Genomic DNA, 19,765 nt, shown 5'->3' on the forward strand with positions numbered 1-19,765 from the left:
GATAGATAGATAGATAGATAGATAGATAGATAGATAGATAGATAGATGACAGATAGGCATCAGACAGGTTATGATAGATGGAAGACAGTCAATAGATAGAGGGTTAATAGCTGGTTACTATTACAGCTACATGAACAGGAAGGACATAGATTCACGTTTCCTTACTGTTTTCATTACTGTTTCTGGGGTCCCTGCAGCTGTCTGTACCTACCTGCATTTCCAGTCCTTTCTCGAGTTCACATTTTGGCAGTCTGTCTGTATCCTCCCACACCCTTCCTTCTGCCCCTTCTTCCTTCCTCTTCCTCTCCCTCTTAGCCTTCTGATGTCACTGTCTCTCCTTCTCTACACTGTCCCATTGCCTGGGCCCAGGGAAGGAAAATTCCAGAACGTTTGGAGCAGAGGGACCCACTCTCTCTCCCACACTTTGCCCCCAGGCACTGCAGCTGCCTTCACTATGGACGGCGTAAGCACCGCCATCTTGCTTCTCCTCCTAGCTGTCATCTCTCTGTCCCTGACCTTCAGTTCATGGGGCAAGAGCCAGCTGCCTCCAGGACCCAAACCTCTTCCCATCCTGGGAAACCTTCTGCAACTTCGCTCCCAAGACTTGCTGACCTCACTCACCAAGGTGCAGGGGACTTCGCTCTGGTGAAGGGGGATGGGGAGGAGAAGGGTTGCCATGCCCATCAGGCCCCAGTAAACACTCTCTTCTACCTCCAGCTGAGCAAGGAGTACGGGTCAGTGTTCACCGTGTACCTGGGGCCCAGGCGTGTGGTAGTCCTCAGTGGATACCAAACCGTGAAGGAGGCTCTTGTGGACAAAGGGGAGGAGTTCAGTGGCCGGGGCTCATACCCCGTCTTTTTCAACTTCACCAAGGGCAACGGTAAGCGTGCTGCCACCGCCTCCATCCTCTGCAAACTTCCGCATATTTAGGAAGGGAATTCAGGTCATCTCGAGGACAGTCAGAGCTGCAGCTCTCACTAAGGACCTCGGGAAGGATGAAAACAAGCAACCTGAGGGAGGGTGGGACCCACCTCACCTCCACCTTCCACCCACACGTTGAACTGAGCAGTCATGCCAACCCCCACGTCCATTCCAGCCGAGCCCTGTGCTCTCCCAAGACCTTACTCTCTCTCAACCACATCATCAAGTTTCCACTCACTCAAGTAGCCAAGAAACTGATGTTTGTCTCTGCTATCTACCTCAACCCAGCCCCAGTCTCTATCAGGCCTGCATCCATATTCCCCTTTTCAAAGCTCAGCTCATTGGGGGAGGGGTTGTTTGTTTGCATGCTGTTTGAGACAGGGTCTGTCTCCACCTGTCTTCACACCCCTGTACTGGGAAAACAGTCATGGTCACACCCAGCAAAACATGGGTGCCAGGGATAGAACTTGGATCCTCATGGTTTCATGGCAAGCACCTTACCCACTGAGCCATCTCCTTACCCAAGACTATGTCCTCCTCCTTCATCTTCTTCAACAGCTAATTCTTTACTATGTCAAAATGAATTTTTTTTCTTTTGTTTTGTTTTTGTTTTGTTTTGTTCTGAGACAGGTTTCTCTGTGTAGCCCTGACTGTCCTAGACTCACTTGGTAGACTAGGATGGCCTCAAACTCTGCCTCCCCTCGTGCTAGGATTAGAGGCCAGCTCCACCTCACCCAGCATCTTTTTTTTTTTTTTTTAAGTAATTCAAGACTTGAGGCTGGAGAGAGGCTCAGCGGTTAAGAGCACCGGCTGCTCTTCCAGAGGATCCAGGTTCAATTCCCAGCACCCACACGGCAGCTCAAACTGTCTTTAACTCCAGTCCCAGGGGATAAACACCTTCATATAGACGTTCGTGCAGGCAAGACACCAATGCACATAAAACTGAAAGAAGGAGGAGAGGAGAAGGAGGAGGAAATCCAAGACTTTAATCCCATGATTCCTAGTTTACTGAGCTGAGACATCCCAGCATGATCACACTGGGTTGGGGAGCTACGGGAACCCAGCCAGGGAGGAGTTCCTGCCCCAGAGACCAGCCTAACTGAGACCAGAAAGATAAAGATCAGGTCAAGACGGGGTGAAAGTGTTCAGGATCCGGGGACATGACTCAGAAGATGAAGCACTTGCCACAGAAGCATAAGCTTGGGAGTTCAGATCCCAGCACTCATGTGAAGCCAAATGGACGTGGCAGCTGCCTATAATTCCAGCACAGGAAGGGCAAAGACAAGGGATCTCCAGAACTGGATAACTAGCCCAGCTGGATTTGCAGGCCCTGGACTCAAGTTAGAGGCATTGCCTTAATAAAACAATAGGGAGTAATTGAGGAAGACAGCTGGTATCAATAAGGTATGGGGCCAGTGACATGGTTCAGAAGGTAATGGAGCTTGCTGCCAAGCCTGACTGCCTGAGTTCAATCCCTGGAACCCACAGTGTAGGAAGAGAGAACTGATTCCTGTAAGTTATTCTTCTGGTTCCACACATTTACGGCACATGAGTACTCATACGCATACACACATCCAACAAATAAATGTAGCAATTTTATAATAATCATAAAGTAAAAATAAAAATAAAGAGTCAGACATAGTGGCACACACTTGCAATCCCAGCATTTGGTGGGGAGAATCACAGGAATCTTTGCAAGTGCAAGGCCAGCCTGGTCTACATAATGAGTTCCAGGCCATCCAGGGTTGCATAGAAAGACACTGTCAAGAAGAAAAGTAAAGTTTGAGATGTGGCTCAGCAATAGAGTCCTTGCTGTGTGTCTATGTGGCCCTTGGTTCAATCAATCCTAACACCAAAAGTTGACAAAGGAGGTCAGGGAGGAAGGGACCGACTTCCATAAAGGGCTGTGCAAAGTTTCAGAGACCCAGCCTGTTCCGGGACAAGTTCCCAGTGCTGGTGTTTATTTTTCTTGCTTATCTCTGTTATTTGTGCATTCAGTAAAACAAGCAATCATCAACAAGTTCTGGTACAATGGCAAGGTCACAGTGACACGAAATAAGGTCTTTATCCTGACTTTCTGATAGCCCAAAGTGACCAGGTCTTTACAGGGGAACACGGAGGCACCTTGATCCGGTGAGGAATTCCTAGAGTCATGCAGAACCCAAAGGGGGTGCCTGGCCCAGTGCCGGGAGTCAGGAAGGGTTTTCTGGAAGACCTGGGGTGGGGGAGGTTCTAAACTGAACCCTCCTCCTGGAAGACCAAGAAGAGATGGCTGGGGTCAGGGGCTGTGATTCGAGATGTGTTGGCAGCTGTTCGCCATCCTCTTCCTAGGCATCGCCTTCTCCAATGGAGAACGCTGGAAGGTCCTCCGGAGGTTCTCCATCCAGATCCTTCGGAACTTTGGGATGGGAAAAAGAAGCATCGAGGAGAGGATCCTGGAAGAAGGCAGCTTCCTGCTGGAGGTGCTTCGGAAAACGGAAGGTCAGGCCATACACCAGAGCAGCGTCCATCCTTCTTATGGTCTCCAGAGCCTAGGTGTGAACAGAAACTCCTGGAGGCCTCTCAATGTGCCCGTGGTGGGAATGTCCTCCTGGGGGTTGGCGGACATGGGCGCCTCTGAGGCTTGCCTTAGGGTCGCAGCGCTGCTGTGCTCCCTGCAGCGGACGGAGCCCAGCTTGTGTATTTCTAGGGGGTAATGATGATGACATTCTCAAAAACTCAGCGCAGGTCTGGAGAGGTGGCTCAGCAGTTAGGACCAGTGCCCACACAGTGGTTCACCATCTGTAACTCCCATTCCAGGGAATGCAATGCCTCCTTCTAACCTCCACAGGTACCAAGCATGCCTTTGGGGGCACAGACACACACTCAGGCCAAACACTCACACACAAAAGAAAACAAATAAATCTAATTTAAAATGTTGGGGGGGGGGGCAGATCACCACCAGCTGGAGCTGGGTGTGGTTGTGTGGACCTGTAATCCCAGAATTTAGGAGGTGGAGGCTGGAGAACAGGCGTTTGAGATCATCCTTGGCTAAATAGTGAGACTGAAGGCAGCCTATGTTACATGACACAACTGCCTCAAAATAAAATAAAATAAAATAAAGGCAGGGGCGTGGGGAAATGGGCTGGAGAGACGGCGCAGTGATTAAGAGCACCCGCTACTCTTGCAGAGGACTTGAATTCAGTTTCCAGCACCCACATGGTAGTTTACAAGCTCCTGTAAGTCCAGCTTCAGAGGATCCAACGCCCCCTCTGGCTTCTATGGGCATCCACATGCATGTGCACATACACACAGAAACACAAACACACACACACACACAAACACATAATAAAAAGTATTTTTTAGTTTTGACCATTTTATTTTCCATAAGTTTATAATTAGGAAGGCAGAGCACCTTCCTGGAATCCCCCCAGTGAGGGACTGGAGTGTGGCTCAGTGGTAGAGCCTCTGCCTACAATCCCCCAGTGAGGGGCTGGGGTGTGGCTCAGTGGTGGAGCCCCTGCCTAGAATCCCCCAGTGTGGGGCTGGGGTGTGGCTCAGTGGTAGAGCCTCTGCCTACAATCCCCCAGTGAGGGGCTATGGTCATGGCACAGGGGTGAAGTACTTGCCTAGTGTGCATAGACCTCAGTTTCATCTCAACACTACAAAGTTCAAACAAAATCAGTTTCCTACTGCTCCCAGATCCTTGGGTATGCTCATCTTCTTGTAAATTCATTAGCACTCAGAAGGCTGGGACAAGAGGATCATGAATTCAAGGCCAGTCTTTACTTCGCAGCAAGATCCTGAAGGAGAAAAAAAAAAAATTACATAGACCGATGGAGTCTCATAATCTGCCCCATTTTACAGAAGAAACTAAAATGCAACAGGCTAGCACCCCTCTTCCCTGCTCTCCAAATCGTACTGACTGCGGAGAGCAAAGTTCATAAGGTGATACTGAAGGGAGTACAGGTGATATCAGCGGAACCGTCCCACTGATATTAGTTTCCTAATGCTCTGACGCATTACCACACATGGGGCTGGTGAGCTGACTCAGCAGACAAAGGTGCTCATCGGTATGCCTGGCGATATGCCCATCACACTCACACACACACACACACTCCAAAAACATACAATTTTATTTTTTTAATTGACACAAGTGTATAGGCTTAATATAACAAATTCTTTTTGTTTTAGCTAGATTGTGACTCTGTAACACGGGCTGGCCTGAGACTCATAGCAATTCTCCTGCCTCAGTCTCCCAAGTGCTTAGATTACAGGTGTGAGAGACTACACCCAGCCAGATTCATTATCTTCTATAGGTCTGAAGTAAACAGTGGATCAGTGGGACTCTCTCTCTCTCTCTTCCTCTTTCTAGTCTTCCCTTCCCTCTCCCTCTCTCTCTTTCCTCTTCTTCCTCCTTCTCCTTTTTCCCATCAACACATTTTTAATTCTTCAAGACAGGGTTTCTCTGTGTAGTCCTCACTGTCCTGGAACTCGCTCTGTAGACCAGCCCGGCCTGAACTCAGAGATCCTCCAGCCTCTGCCTCCTGAGCACTGGGATTTCAGGCGTGCCCCGCCACCCCAGCCAACACACTTTGTTTTACACCCACTAACTCTTCTTCATAAGGCCCTTCCTGAGGTCCACCCAGGTGATCCAGAATAATCTTCCTATTACAAAACCTATGTTTGGGGTTTTTAGGATCTTTCTAATTCTGTGTGTGGAGGAGGTTTATGTATACGAGTGCAGGTGCCTGAAGAAGCCAGGTGCACTGGATCCCCCTGCGCTGAGGTTCTGTTTGCCTGCTTGTTTGTGTGCTTGTTTTCAAAACAGAAACTCTGTAGCCCAGGCTGGCCTGGAACTCACAGTGAACCTCCTGCCTCAGCCTCCCTAGTACTGGCATTACAGACCTGCACCACCAGACCTGGTATTTGTTGCTTTTAGTGTGTCCCATAGTGTGTTTGGCTCTTGGAAGATTAGATCTTAGACAGCCTGTGGTCTATCCTGGGGTCGGGCTGTCCTCAGGCATTGTGTGCGGTTCTGCACCATGCAGTCTGCTGTGCTCCGAGTTGACTTACACGCATGCCCTATGATGTCGCAGCGTGTGAATGCCTGTTGTGTGCTGTGCGGCAGGAGGATGGCGCTGCGCGATGACGTCATTGTGACTTTGTCTTGGGCTGCCTGTGGGCTGACGGTGCTGGCATATTTTGTGTTTGTCTGTTTGTGACGTTCTGTTGTGTTTCTTTCGTTGAGACCATGTCTGTCACAGCCCAGGGTAGCCTCATACTCACTATACAGCTGAGGGTGACCTGGAACTCCTCCTTCCTGCCTCCACCTCCCAGGTGCTGAAACTGCAGATGTCAAACACTGCCACCAAATGTCTATTTTGTTTTTAACTGGGTGCTTATTTCTGTGTGTATGTGTTTGTGTGAATGTGTGCCAGGTGTGGGCAGGTGCCTGCAGAGGCCAGGAGAAAGTCAGATCCTTTGGGGCAGAGTTACAGGCAATCCTCACCAGCCTGATGTAGTCTGCCTGAGCCAAAAGTCCCCAGCCGTCTGGTTTTGAGACAATTTTGAGCCTTTAGCCCAGGGTGACCTCAAACTTGCAGCAATCCTCCTGCCTCAGCCCCTCACCTGGGGCTGCAGGCGCCAGCTCCCCACCCCCACCCCCCCGACTCTGCTGGCTGTACTTCCTGTTTGGGGCATGTAAGGTACCCAGGAACAGGCCGTGCTTGTGTCAAGCATTCTTGTTCTGTAGGAGATGGTGAGTTCTGTGCTGTGGGTGACATTGCCAAATACTTTGGTTTGGCTTTGGTGTGGCAATGTCGTCGTATTACATGCTGAGTGGCTGGCATGTAAATGCTCAGCGGGTGGCCACGTGTGAGCGACCCTGGACCGCAGGGCGGACTCTGAGCGAATGGGCGCCCCGGCAGCACTCTTGCCCAGCTGTTGAACATGTGCTAGCAGAGCGTGGCACTGACCCGCTTCAACCGACCACCGCAGGCAAGCCCTTCGACCCCGTGTTCATCCTGAGCCGCTCGGTGTCCAACATAATCTGCTCCGTCCTCTTCGGAAGCCGCTTCGACTATGACGACGAACGGCTGCTCACCATCATCCGCTTTATCAACGACAACTTCCAGATCATGAGCAGCCCCTGGGGCGAGGTCAGCCAGGTGGGGGTGGGGGCCCGCAACCCAAGGTAGAGGATCAGCACAATTCCTGACCAGCCTACCCTAAACAGGGCGAGCCCTCCAGCCAGCGTCTCAGGAAACTAAGCAGAAGCAACAGGGCGGAAGTAGCTGGCCTGGCCTGCCCTACTCCTTACCTTATAGCCCCACCCCCAGATGCAGGCCACCCCTCCTCCTCCTGCTGCTGCCCCCTCCCGCCCACTCTTTCCACCCTTGAAGAACCTGGCTGCCCCTGCCAAGACCCGGTCAGAGTCTATTTCACCAGCTTGCATTACTTAGTCCGTCAGCCCCGAAGCCCACACCTTGTTGCACGAAGCACCACGCACGCGCACACACACTTTGTCTTGCCCACAGATGTACAACATCTTCCCGGGCCTCCTGGACTGGTTGCCTGGGCCGCACAGACGCATGTTCCGGAACTTTGGAGGCATGAAAGAGCTCATCGCCCGCAGCGTCCGCGAGCACCAGGACTCCCTGGACCCCAACTCTCCCCGGGACTTCATCGATTGCTTCCTCACGAAGATGGCACAGGTAGCTGTGAGCTGAAAAGCCTCCCTCGCGGCTGGCGCGAAGCCCTCAAACCGGTCGGGTTCTCGGCCTGGGCAGAACCGGACCCTTGTGGCTCCTGGCCCTGCTGGACTGCTGCCCAGAGCCCCCGCCAATTAATAGATCCGTAAGCCAGCTGGCCAAGTTGCTCTCCGGCAGCCTTACCGGCTCCCACGAACAGTGAGCTCAAGAGGGTAGCGGCGGCCACACAGGCCAAAGTATAGGATTCCCGCAGGCCCGGGCCCATAGCTCCACCCCTCGACCCCCACAGGAGAAGCAAGACCCCCTGAGCCACTTCCAAATGGACACCCTGCTGATGACCACACACAACCTGCTGTTCGGTGGCACGGAGACCGTGGGCACCACCATGCGCCACGCCTTCCTTATTCTCATGAAGTACCCCAAAGTGCAAGGTACAGCTGCAGCAGAGGCCGCCCTACATTCCCCCGCCCTTCTTCTGCGCCCACCTCCCGCCCCACCCGTCCAGAGGGTCCAGGAGAGCTCTCCGTTAACACACCCTCTCATCCAAGCTGGCCACGCCTCCCCCTCCCCGAGGCACCTCCCTCTCCCCGAGGCGCCTCCCCCTGGGTACCTCCCGAGCCCTCCCCGCGCAGCCCTCATGGACCAACTGGGTCCATGAGCCTCAAAGTCCTTCCAGAAACCAAACGAGGGTCCTGGGATCCAAGCAGCCCTGAAAGCCGACTCCACAAATCCAACCCAGAAACCAGCATTCTCCCAGCATCGCATCAACCAAATGCCTCAGCGTCCCGGAGGCACCGATTACAGGCCGCAGCCTGCAGCTAGGAAAGCTCTGACTCTTCCCATTCACGCTCACAAACCTGTTCGGGTTCCAGCCTCTCTCTCGAACCACCCTCCACTCCCTTCCCCTCCCGCCTGCAGCCCGCGTGCAGGAAGAGATCGACCGCGTGGTGGGACGTTCTCGGAGGCCGACACTGGAGGACCGCGCATCCATGCCTTACACGGACGCGGTGATCCACGAAATCCAGCGCTTCGCGGACGTCATCCCCATGAACCTGCCGCACCGCGTCATTCAGGACACGCCTTTCCGTGGCTTCCTGATACCCAAGGTGTGCTGGGCCCCTGAAACGACATGGGCTAACCGAGGAAGAGGTCTCCTAGGCTCTTGGAATTGGCTAAGGGGTACCCTTGACCTCAGCAATCTGCTTTCAGAGTGCAAACGTGCAGCGGTGGGAAGTTGCTTGTTTCCGAAATGTTTATAACAATTTTTTTCAATTTTTAATTTCCTTTTTTTGTGTGTATGGGTGGTTGTTTTACCTGAATATATGTATGTCTCTACACCACGTGCACACAGTTCCGGAGGAAGCCAGGAGAAGGGGTTGTGTCTTCTGGAACTGGAGTCGCAGAGGGTTGGGAGTCATAATGTGGGATCTGGGAATCGAACCCAGGTCCTCTGCAAGAGCAGCCAGTGCCCGCAACACCTGAGTCATCCCTCCAGCCCTGTTCTGGGGGTTGTTGTTGTTGTTTTGGTTCTTTGGGGTCTTCTGTATTGTTTTGTTTTTTGACGCAGAAGTCTCTTGTAGCCCTCAAACTCTTCATGTGCCTGAGGATAGACTCGAACTCCTGCTGCTCCCGCTGCTCCCGTCTCCACTTGCAGTGTGCTGGCATCACAAACATAGGCCACCACCCAGGGCGTGGCCATCTTAGATTCTTAAAAACAGAGTTCTTTCCCAGAACCCCATCTCATACCAGCAGGGACTGGAACTCCAAACCCTTTCCGCATCTCAAGACCCCTCCTTGGACCCCTCTTCAGAATCACCAGGGTCTGGGATTCATCCGAACACCTCCTGCCCCCCCGCGCAGTGTAGCCCTATCCCCTCTCAGAGATCCTGCCTCTGCTTCCACAAAGCTCGGGACCAAGGGAGGCGCCGTGCGCTCTCAGACCCCCGTGACCGCTTCCAGATGGAGTCTGCCCACCTGGCCTCCCTCAAGCCCCTGGGGAGCTCCATCTCTGCAGGGCGGAACCCTAAGCGTGGGGAACAAGCAACCCCTCTTCCAGAATGGAGAGGCGGCTCGGCAGTTAAGAGCACTGGCTGCTCTTCCAGCGGGCCCAGCTTGGGTCCCCAGCGCCCACGGCAGCTCACACCCACCAGTTCCTCCAGGAGCCCAGCCGCCCGCCCTCTTCTGACCTCCTTGGCTGGCTGTCACACCCACGCGGTGCACACACCTACACGCCAACTAACGCTCATACGCATCCATTTTTTTAAAATCCCCAGCGAGTCTACACCACTGACTCTGTCTCCTCGCCCACACAGGGCACAGATGTCATCACACTTCTTAACACCGTGCACTATGACTCCGACCAGTTCAAGACGCCTCAGGAGTTCAACCCCGAGCATTTTCTGGACGCCAACCAGTCCTTCAAGAAGAGCCCTGCCTTCATGCCATTCTCGGCTGGTAAGAGACGGAGTCGCTCTTTTGAACCGCGTTTCTAACATTGCTTTGCAAACCCTCTCGATCTAGCCCATCCTGTCCTTAGCTCCATCCGTGGCTTGGCATACAGCAATTTCCCTTTTCCTGTAACACCGAAGTGGAAACCAATTAATTGAGGAATGGTTATTTTCTGGCATTCCACTAGGTGGCGCGGTGGTTCTGGTTTTTCTCAACTCAACCTTGCCAGGCTGGCAGCGCTGGAGGAGGGAGGGGGCGGGGAAGCGAGAAGGGAGGCGGGAATCCTGGGAGCTCAGTCCTGGGAGGAGGAAATGAGGAACGAGGTCAGGGAAGTTGCCTCTGGGAAGGGACAGTGGCTGAGAGCTGGGTTCCGTAGCCAGATCACACTGGACCTCGGCTTCACTTCCCCCAGAACTTTACCTTCCTGTGTCAGTGATATCCCCAAGCGGCTTCTTCAAACCCGCCTGTTTTCCTCACTCTCACCTCACCGCTGCCCTCCCACCCACACAGGACGCCGACTGTGTCTGGGGGAGTCTCTAGCGCGCATGGAGCTCTTCCTATACCTCACCTCCATTCTGCAGAACTTCACGCTGCATCCGCTGGTGGAGCCTGAGGACATTGACCTGACCCCGCTCAGCTCAGGGCTGGGCAATCTGCCAAGGCCTTTCCAGTTGTGCATGAGCGTTCGCTGAGCGCCGTGCCCAGGGACTGCTCTGTCCCTCTTCCCATCGGTTACCCTGTCATGGGCCTCACATTCCCTTCCTTAAGCCCCGCGCCTGCCACACACCTGCCCTCCGCCCTTCCTATCTTAAGCCCGTATTCATGGAAAGAATGACCTGACAAAGGGGAAACGCCCGTCTTCTACCCATACAACCTATTCTGTAATGCACTTTTTTCCAGGTTTTTGAATCATTTCCTAGTAAATATCTTGATAATAGATACGTATCTGACTTGACTGAATTAATGGAAGAGAAAAACTCTTTCCAGCAGTGGTTTTCAACCTGTGGGTCGAAGCCCCTTTGGAGGTCAAACAACCCCTTTGCAGGGTCCTCTAAGACAATCTGCACATCAGATATTTACAGTACCATTCATAACAGCAAAATCACAGCTATGAAGTAGCACCAAAAACAACTTTATGGGCTGAAAAGACGGCTCAGCAGTTAAAAGCACTGGCTGCTCTTCCAGAGGTCCTGAGTTCAATTCCCAGCAGCCAGTAGTGACTCACAACCATCTGTAAACCTTCTGTCCTGCAGGTGTATATGCAGATAGAACACTCACATAAGTCATAAATAAACCTTTCTAATAATAATATTTTTATGTTTGGGGGTCATGAGGAAGGTTGAGAATCACAGCTCTATGATGAAGGGGGAGGAGGTCTGGATGCAGGGAGGGGGTGTGGAGAACGCCCACCCTAGGCCCCGCCCACCCTAAGCCTCTTCTGGAGTCACAGATGCAAAGTCTAAGACTTGTCTGGGCTGCAGCATGAGTTCAAAGCCAACTTTAATTAGACCTGGTTCATAGTTAATTGTTGAAAGTGTTGAAGATAACTCTCACCGATAGAGCTCTTGTCAACGTGTCTCCAGTCCTGGAAACAAAGGTGCCGGGGAGGGGGTGGGGCTAACGTTTTCTGGAGACCAGCTGGAAAGGAAAGGATGTCAGGGCCTAAGGACAGAGAGGCAGAGAAACTGCGAAAGAAGGGGAAAGGTCACCAGGAGAGCTATCAAGGAGGAGGCCTCTGGGATGGAAGCTGGAGAACCTGAGAGGCTGAGAACGAGAAACAATTACAGTCGCTACTGCGGTGCTTCCTAAGGAAATGGTTCTCTTTAATTCTCTCTATGGGCAAAGAAGTATTATTACTCCGCAGTCACATGCCAAACTGAGACTCAGAAAGGTGAGGTGGTTTGCTCGGAATCACACTGTCGGGGAAATGAGCTGGAATCTGAACACGGGTCCCACACTGGTCACAAAGACTGCAGTCCGCCACCACTTAAACCAGAGGATGCAGAGGGACGGAAGAAAACACTGTCAGAAATGGAAGAAAGTAGAGAGATGGAGAAAAATGGGGGCCAGAGAGTTGGCTCAGCAGTTAAGAGTACTTGCTGCACTTCCAAAGGACCCCAGTTCCAGTCCCAGCACCCACATGGCGGCTCACAACTGTTCACTCCAGTGCCAAAGGATCTCAGAACCCTCTTCTGGCCTCCACAGGCACTAACCCATACATGTAGCACACAGACGTAAATTCAGGCAAGACAGTCATACATATTACATAAAAAAAATCCAAGAGGCTGTGAGAGGCTGGGTGTGGCTCAGTGGTGGAGCCCCTGCCTAGAGTCCCCAGTAAGGGGCTGGGTGTGGCTCAGTGGTGGAGCCCCTGCTTAGAGTCCCCCAGTGAGGGGCTGGGTGTGGCTCAGTGGTGGAGCCCCTGCCTAGAATCCCCCAGTGAGGGGCTGGGGTGTGGCTCAGTGGTAGAGCCCCTGCCTAGAATCCCCCAGTGAGGGGCTGGGGTGTGGCTCAGTGGTGGAGCCCCTGCCTAGAATCCCCCAGTGAGGGGCTGGGGTGTGGCTCAGCGGTAGAGCCCCTGCCTAGGATCCCCCAGTGAGGGGCTGGGGTGTGGCTCAGTGGTGGAGCCCCTGCCTAGAATTCCCCAGTGAGGGGCTGGGATGTGGCTTAGGTGTAAGCCCCTGCCTAGCATGAGTGATGCTCTATATTCAATTCCTAGTACTGGAAAAACAATAAGAAAAAAGATAAAGATTTTTTAAAAAGAGAGAAAGAGAAAAAAGAAGACCAGTGTGTGAGAAAATGAAGAGACAAGCACAATATGGGTTTGAGCTAGGTCCTCAGCACGTGTAAGTATGGTTGTGTAGCTCAGTGTTTTTGTGGGATTCCCGACAGTGGGAGCTGTGGGTGGGGGTGTGTCTCTGACTCTTTTGCCTGTGCTTGGGACCACTTTCATCCTACTGGGTTGCCTCATCCAGCCTCAACATGAGGGTTTGTGCCTAGTCTTACTGTAACCTGCTATGCTGTGTTTGTTTGACATCACTGGGAGACCTGCTCTGGTTGTCGAAAGGAATCAGAAGAGGAGTGGACGTGAGGAAAAGGGGAGTTGGGGAGAGGGACTAGGAGGGGTGGAAGGAGAAACCACAGTCTGGATGTAATGTATGAGAGAATTTTTTAAAAAAGAAAGAACCTTATGTGGAGGTGGTAAAATGTAGGAAAACCGACACTCCCCACCCTATCACAGGCCAATTGCTTTGGGTGAGGATGCAGCCTCAGGTATAAAGCTTCCTAGCTTAGTACTGACCCTGACAACTTGACATTCTGCTGAGGAAAGCTTTCCTCCCAAGCTGCAGGTGCAGTGTGTCTGGCTCCCAGCCACACACAGCACTGAGGTGGAGAGGCCTACCTTGAAAAGAGTCTCCCCAAAGCCATCAGAAGTTGGGACACGCTCTGCGGAGCCTAAGGCTGACCCAGGTGAGGGCTATAGATAATCCTGACACGGGACATTGATTTCTTAATCCCTGTAGGGAGATCACAGGCTCCAATTCAGAACCTGACTGGGCATGAAGCGCGCAGGCAGACCTGAAGAATATTTGGAGATGCCAAGAAGAGAACGAGGCGTGGTGGTCCACACCTACAACCTCAGCACTTGGGAGGCAGAACCAAGTGGTTCTGATCTCAAGGCCAGCGTGGGCTACCATAGTTAGTGATACTTGGTCTCAAAAGCCAGGCCTCTTGGCGCAGGCCTAGAACCCCAGATATTTGGGAGATTGAAGCAGGATCACAGCACATTCATGGCCAGACTGAGTAACTTAGTGAGACTTTGTCTCAAAACAAAAAGTAGGGGAAAAAAAATAAAATAAAGGAGAGTCCCTGCCTAGAATCCCCCAGGGAGGGGCTGAGGTGTGGCTCAGGGGTAGAGCCCCTGCCTAGAATCCCCCAGTGAGGGGCTGGGGTGTGGCTCAGTGGTAGAGTCCCTGCCTAGAATCCCCCAGTGAGGGGGCTGGGGTGTGGCTCAGTGGTAGAGCCCCTGCCTAGAATCCCCCAGGGAGGGGCTGAGGTGTGGCTCAGTGGTAGAGCCCTTACCAAAATTTACCTGTGAGGGGCTTAGCACTCAGCGATAGAGTACTTGCCTAGAGTTTACTGATGAGGAGCTGGGTGAGTAAATAATAAGGCATTTGTCTATCGTATTCAGGCTCTAGGTTCAATGCCTAGTACTGGGGGTTGGGGGTCACTAAAAATTAGAGACAAGAAGTCACAAGGACTGCAGAGAGAGACCTTGGTTACCAAAGTCTGCTATTCTGGAATTAGAAATCTGACAGCCTGTCACACCAAGGCCAGTCATTATTGAGGAGAGGAAAGCTGGTGGAAGGAGACAAGTTTAGGCAAGGGCCAGCAATACTGAGAAATGGTGGAGAAGTTTCCTCAAAGCTCTATCTTCAGTGTCTCAAGGACACAAAGGTTTTGTAGAGAGGGAAGGAAGTGCAGAAAGAGAGCTATATTACGGAGCCAGGCCTCAGTCACTCAGGGCCTGTTTCTCTTTTTCTTCTCCAAAATGTAAAAATGGAATTTAACCTAGGGCTGCTCCCACACCTCTTTCAGACATATTCACACAACAGATGACTAAGGAAAATGCAATGGATAATGTTTTTGTTTTTATTTATTTATTTGGTTTGGTTTTTTGAGACAAGGTTTCAAAAAATTCTGGCTGTCTCAGAATTCACTATGTAGACCAGGCTGGCCTTGAACTTGCAGAGATCTGCCTGCTTCTGCCTCCCAGGTGCTGGTATGGAAGGTGTGTGTCACCATTCCTGGCTCTGATATAGTCATCATAACCAAATCTTGATTGTGGTATTAGTTACTAAGAAGTGACTTAAGGGAGAGAGGGTTTCTTCTGGCTTACGTTTTGAGGGGATACATTCCACCATGGTTGGAAATGCACAGTGGCAAGAGTGGGGGTCCAGCCAGTGACACTGAATCCACTGCCAAGAAACAAAGGACAAACAGAAAATGGGGCCAGGCTGTAAAACCTCAAGGCCTGACCCCAGTAAACCTCTTTTTGGGGTGATCTTTTTGTGCACTGTGCAATGCTGATTTTTGTACAGGCAGAGATCTGGGAACAAGCCAGACTTTGGCGTTGTTATTTTTATGAAGTATCATGGGTCTCGGTGTTTTATAAACATCTTCTCCATCACCTAGGTGGTTCAGTAAAGAGCTGAATGGCCCAGTGGGGCAAGCCTATAATCCCAGCACTTGGGCAGGCAGAGGCAGGTGGATCTCTGTGAGTTCAAGGCCAGCCTGGTCTACAAAGCAAATCCAGGACAACCAGGGCTACACAGAGAAAACCTTGTCTTGGGCAGGTGGCAGGGAGAGTGCTAAACGGTAATAGCAAAGCAGGAGAGCATAGGTGCCTGGAACTCTGGAAAACAACCAGGCATGGATGAGCCAGCCAGATGGAAAGGAAAACACAGATACCAGTACTGGGAAGAGTTAACAGCCACATGGGATTGTGGATATAAACGTTTTTGTTGTCATTCCAGGTGTGGGAATGTGGGACAATTTAAATCTGAGGAGTCTGAAGAAAGAATAAATGCCAGAGAGTGTGGAGGAGCTTTAAGAACAAGGCTGTTGCTGCTTCTCCCCTCCTCCGCCCAGGCTCCTGGTTGCTGCTGTGAGACAAGAATTGGACTGGCTCCAAGGAACCCACCTTAACCAACAGGAAGCAGCTAAGAAAACTGCGCCCCCTCTCCCACTACCCCTCTCTCTCCTACCTGGTGTTGGTGTGTTGGAAAGGATTGGGGTGGAATGAGGAGAAAGAGATATAAGAAATGTAAATAAAAGTTTTTTGAAGAGTATGCTAACAATGTGGCAGAGCGTAGATTAGTATGAATGGGTTAATTTAAGTTATACCAGCTAATTGGGAACAAGCGTAAGCTAAGGCCAAGCTTTCATATTAGTAAAAAGTCTTCATGTCATCATTTGGGGGGCTGGCAGGTCAAGACAGTCCATTGTCACCTAGGAGACACACCTCTGGATGTTTCCAGAGAATATTAACATTCAAGCTCCCTCATGGATGTGAGAAGCCTCCCTGCAGGCGAGGATCTGACAGAGTAAGGGGAAGAGAGTGAACAGGGAGCACCCGGCATGTGTCTCTCCCAGCTTCCTAACTGTGAAAGCAATGTGACCCTTACATCATGTTCCCACCGCCATGACAAAGCACTGTAGCCCTCAAACTGTGGGTCATGACCTGTGGCCAACAGCCTGGTCTGAGGCAGAAACACGTTCTGCATCTATGATCATTCAGACCACAGGTGCACTAAGGACAGAAGAAAATGCCCAACAGCCATTTCTGCCTCCAGGAAGCTGGAACTTACTTTTTTTTTTTTTTAGGACAGGGTTTCTCTGTGTAGCCTAGCTGCCCTGAAACCTGCTTTGTAGACCAGGCTGGCCTCGAACTCAGAGATCTGCCTGCCTCTACCTCCCTAGTTCTGGGATTAAAGGTGCTCACCACCACTGCCTGGCTTGTGCTATTTCTTAAGACCTAAAGGCTTGTTTTGTTCCTGTATGCTTTTTCCTCCATACTTCTTTGTCATTGGATCTGAGCTCTTTTGTCCTTACCTCGCTTCTTCCCAAATATTTGGTCACAGGAACAAGAAACATAATCCAGAAAGTCAACCACAAGGAGCAGAGCTGTAACAAACTGGGACATGTGAACCTGTTTGTGGGAGAAATGTGAGCTGGGCCATCTTGGAGGGAGTTGGAGAGACCAAAATGGTGAAAGAAATGCCAACAGTAATGGGGGCTGGGCTGGCAGAGCTTGTTACAAAGCTGTTGGTTTGGTTTGTGTGTTTGTTCTGCCTTTCTGACATTTATTTTGTGGTATGTGTGAGTGTTTTGCCTTCGTGTGTCTGCACCACATGTATGCTGTCCCCATGGAGGTCAGAAAAGAGCATCAGGTCCCGTGCAACCAGAGTCACAGACGGTTGTGAGCTGCCGTGTGGGAGCTGGGAACTTCACCTGGGCCTCTGCAAGAGCCGCCAAGTGTTTTTAACCACTGAGCCATCTCTCCACCCCCTCCCCAAGTTCTTTATGGCAAAGCTTAGGCAGCCCCCAAAAGCTAGGCTCAGCTAGGTGGTGGTAGTGCTCCCTTTTAATCCCAGCGCTTGGGAGGCAGAGGCAGGTGGATCTCTGTGAGTTCAAGTACAGTCTGGTCTACATAGTGAGACCCTGTCTCAAAAAAACAACAAAACAAGGAAAGGACTAGGCTCCACCACCCTTCCACAATACGTTAAGATAAGTAATAGTGGGAGTAAGAGGTTTGCTCGGTGTGTCTGCATTTGGGAGAGAACAGATAAAGACATCAAGTCCTCTGGGTCCATCATTGGGTACCAACATTAGCTTTATGTCTAAGCAGGAAAAAAAAAGTTGAGTAAAAAACATGTTGGCACAATTAGCACAATCAATGGGGCCAAGGTGTGGTTGCTGCCTCAGTCCTCACTCTGCAAGGCGGTCCTAAAGAAGTCCGTTTCACTGCTGTGCTTGACAGGAGAGATCTGACATCTACAAAACAGCCACTCCTGTTCCAGGCGCAGCCTCGCCCTCCTGGATAATCTGTCGTTTGAAGGGTGATCCCAGTGGCACGGACGCCAAGGTGACTCATGGGAAAGGTGAAGGGAAATGACAGCTCTGTTTCAGGTGACACGAAGAGACAGACATGAAATGAAGACAGCGAGGCCTGGCTCCCATCCTGATTTTTACTTTCCTTGTAGGCCAACCTAGAGAGTAGCTGCTCTCCAGTGTAAGCAGTTCCTAAAGGTCTGTTTTCGTTGCAGAGGGCAATGCACAGTCTACCGGGGATGGGCTGGGAGCCGTTAGCGCTACTTTCTGTGCTGGCTACTTCTACGCAACTCGACAGAGGCCAGCATCATCTGAGAGGAGGGAACCTCTATTGAGAAAACGTCTCCAGAAGCTTTGGCTGTAGGCAAGCCTGAAGGGCATTTTCTTAATTAGTGATGGATGGGGGAGGGCCCCGCCCACTGTGGGTGCTGTCATCTCTGGGCTGGTGGTCCTGGGGTCTATAAGAAGGCAGGCTGGGCAAGCCAGTAAGCAGCACCCTCCATGGCCTCTGTGTCAGCTTCTCCCTCAGGGCTCTCGCTCAGAGTTCCTGACTTTTTCTCCTGGTGGACTGTGACTCTGGATATGTAAGCCAAATAAACCCTTTTCTCCCCAAGCTGCTTTTGGTCATGGTGTTTCCTCACAGCCATAGTAACCCTAAGCCCCATCCCACCTGAGAATTAGACTGCACTCTTGTTTATCTGTAGCAGGTAACTTGTTGATAGTTACTAATGTGGTATCAGTAGGGCCCTTTTCCAGTACCTGCCCTAGCTCCCAAATAATTGACACAGAGACCTGTTGGAGGTTGGTCTGATGTGTGTTACTGGCCCTCAAGGTCTGGTTACACCTGTCCTTGTTGTGTAAACCTGCCTAAGACATACCTGACTGGTTGATTAAACAGCCTGTACCTGGACAGGGCAAAATGGGGTAGCCATGGCTAAGGTTCCTGGGATTGGAAAGGACAAGGGAATCATGGGAGACAGACGATGGGAAGAGAGAAAGAAGGACACCACGATGGGTTAGCATGGAGAAGAAACCAAGTGGGCTGGGAGGAAGGACTCCAACAATGGTGTGAACAAGCCCGGATGAAGAATACAAGCAAGTGTTATGGGATTATGGATGGAAGGCAGTTCAGATAAGGAGGATTAAGGTGGATGACATTGAATGGGGGCGGGGAGATGGTGATGTTATTGAGACAGTGTAAGTAAAATATCTGCCCAGCCCAAGGCAAATAAGGCAATTACAAACCTAACAGATGTCTGTCTTACTATTTGTGATAGCAGGTTAAATAATACCACCTGATAATCTTAGAGCTAATAATAAACATTATATAGCCCAGTACTCATTTTTTTTTAATTTACTATAACAGAGACCTATTAGATTTATTCAACAAGGTTTAAGCACTGTAACTGGGCAGATACTCACCTATTCTAGCCCAGTTAAGCTAGTCTGGCTACCTCCCAGGCCGGTGCCTTTTGTTACTCACCATCTCAGTCTGTCCTTGGCCTTCTGCTGTATCTCTCTGTCCTCACAGTGAACTCCTCGATGTGGGTTCTCTCCTTCCTTCTTTTCCTCTTTCCTCTTTATCCCCCCCAGTCCCTTCCTGAGACCCCCTGACTAGGAATGGAAATCCTGCCTTTCTAGCTCCTCTGTCCAGTCACTGGCTGATCAGCGTTTTATTAACCAATCAGAAATAATTAGGGAGCAATTTTTACACAACACTGAGACAGGAGAAGATAGAAATGACAATGTCCACCTCCCTGACAGACTGAAACCAAATCTCAGGGCACAGAAATGAGCATCTGAATACACAGTGCACAAGACCACTCCCCACAGATTCTATCCAGACCTTTTTTTTTGGGTGAGGCTGAATTCAGAAGTAATGGATGTGGGCTGGAGAGATGGCTCAGTGGCTAAGTGTATGTATGTACTGATCCTGCAGAAGACCCAAGTTTGGTTCCCAGCACCCACTTCAGACAACTGACTACCTCCTGTGGCTCTCGTCTCAAGGGGCTCTGACGCCGCCTTCTGACCTCTGCAGGCACTACACACACACACACACACACACACACACACACACACACACACACACA

The 19,765-nt window shown here is 51.2% G+C and overlaps 1 protein-coding gene across 2 annotated transcripts in view; it reads left to right on the plus strand.

The window, feature by feature from the left end:
* Positions 1-11,000, plus strand: part of LOC129667316 (cytochrome P450 2F2) — an 11,994-nt gene extending 994 nt beyond the window's left edge. For both annotated transcript variants that reach the window (XM_055594903.1, XM_055594902.1), the window contains exons 2-10: positions 435-625; positions 718-880; positions 3,253-3,402; positions 6,901-7,061; positions 7,440-7,616; positions 7,903-8,044; positions 8,532-8,719; positions 9,926-10,067; positions 10,572-11,000. In XM_055594903.1, the coding sequence (XP_055450878.1) occupies positions 455-625; positions 718-880; positions 3,253-3,402; positions 6,901-7,061; positions 7,440-7,616; positions 7,903-8,044; positions 8,532-8,719; positions 9,926-10,067; positions 10,572-10,753 (1,476 nt within the window). In that variant the 5' untranslated portion in view covers positions 435-454 and the 3' untranslated portion in view covers positions 10,754-11,000. The remainder of the gene's footprint in view (positions 1-434; positions 626-717; positions 881-3,252; positions 3,403-6,900; positions 7,062-7,439; positions 7,617-7,902; positions 8,045-8,531; positions 8,720-9,925; positions 10,068-10,571) is intronic.
* The last annotated feature ends 8,765 nt before the right edge of the window (positions 11,001-19,765 follow it).

This window comes from Psammomys obesus, unplaced genomic scaffold (genome assembly GCF_907164565.1).
Source record: "Psammomys obesus unplaced genomic scaffold, mPsaObe1.curated_primary_1811, whole genome shotgun sequence".
NCBI classification, from domain to species: Eukaryota; Metazoa; Chordata; class Mammalia; order Rodentia; family Muridae; genus Psammomys; species Psammomys obesus.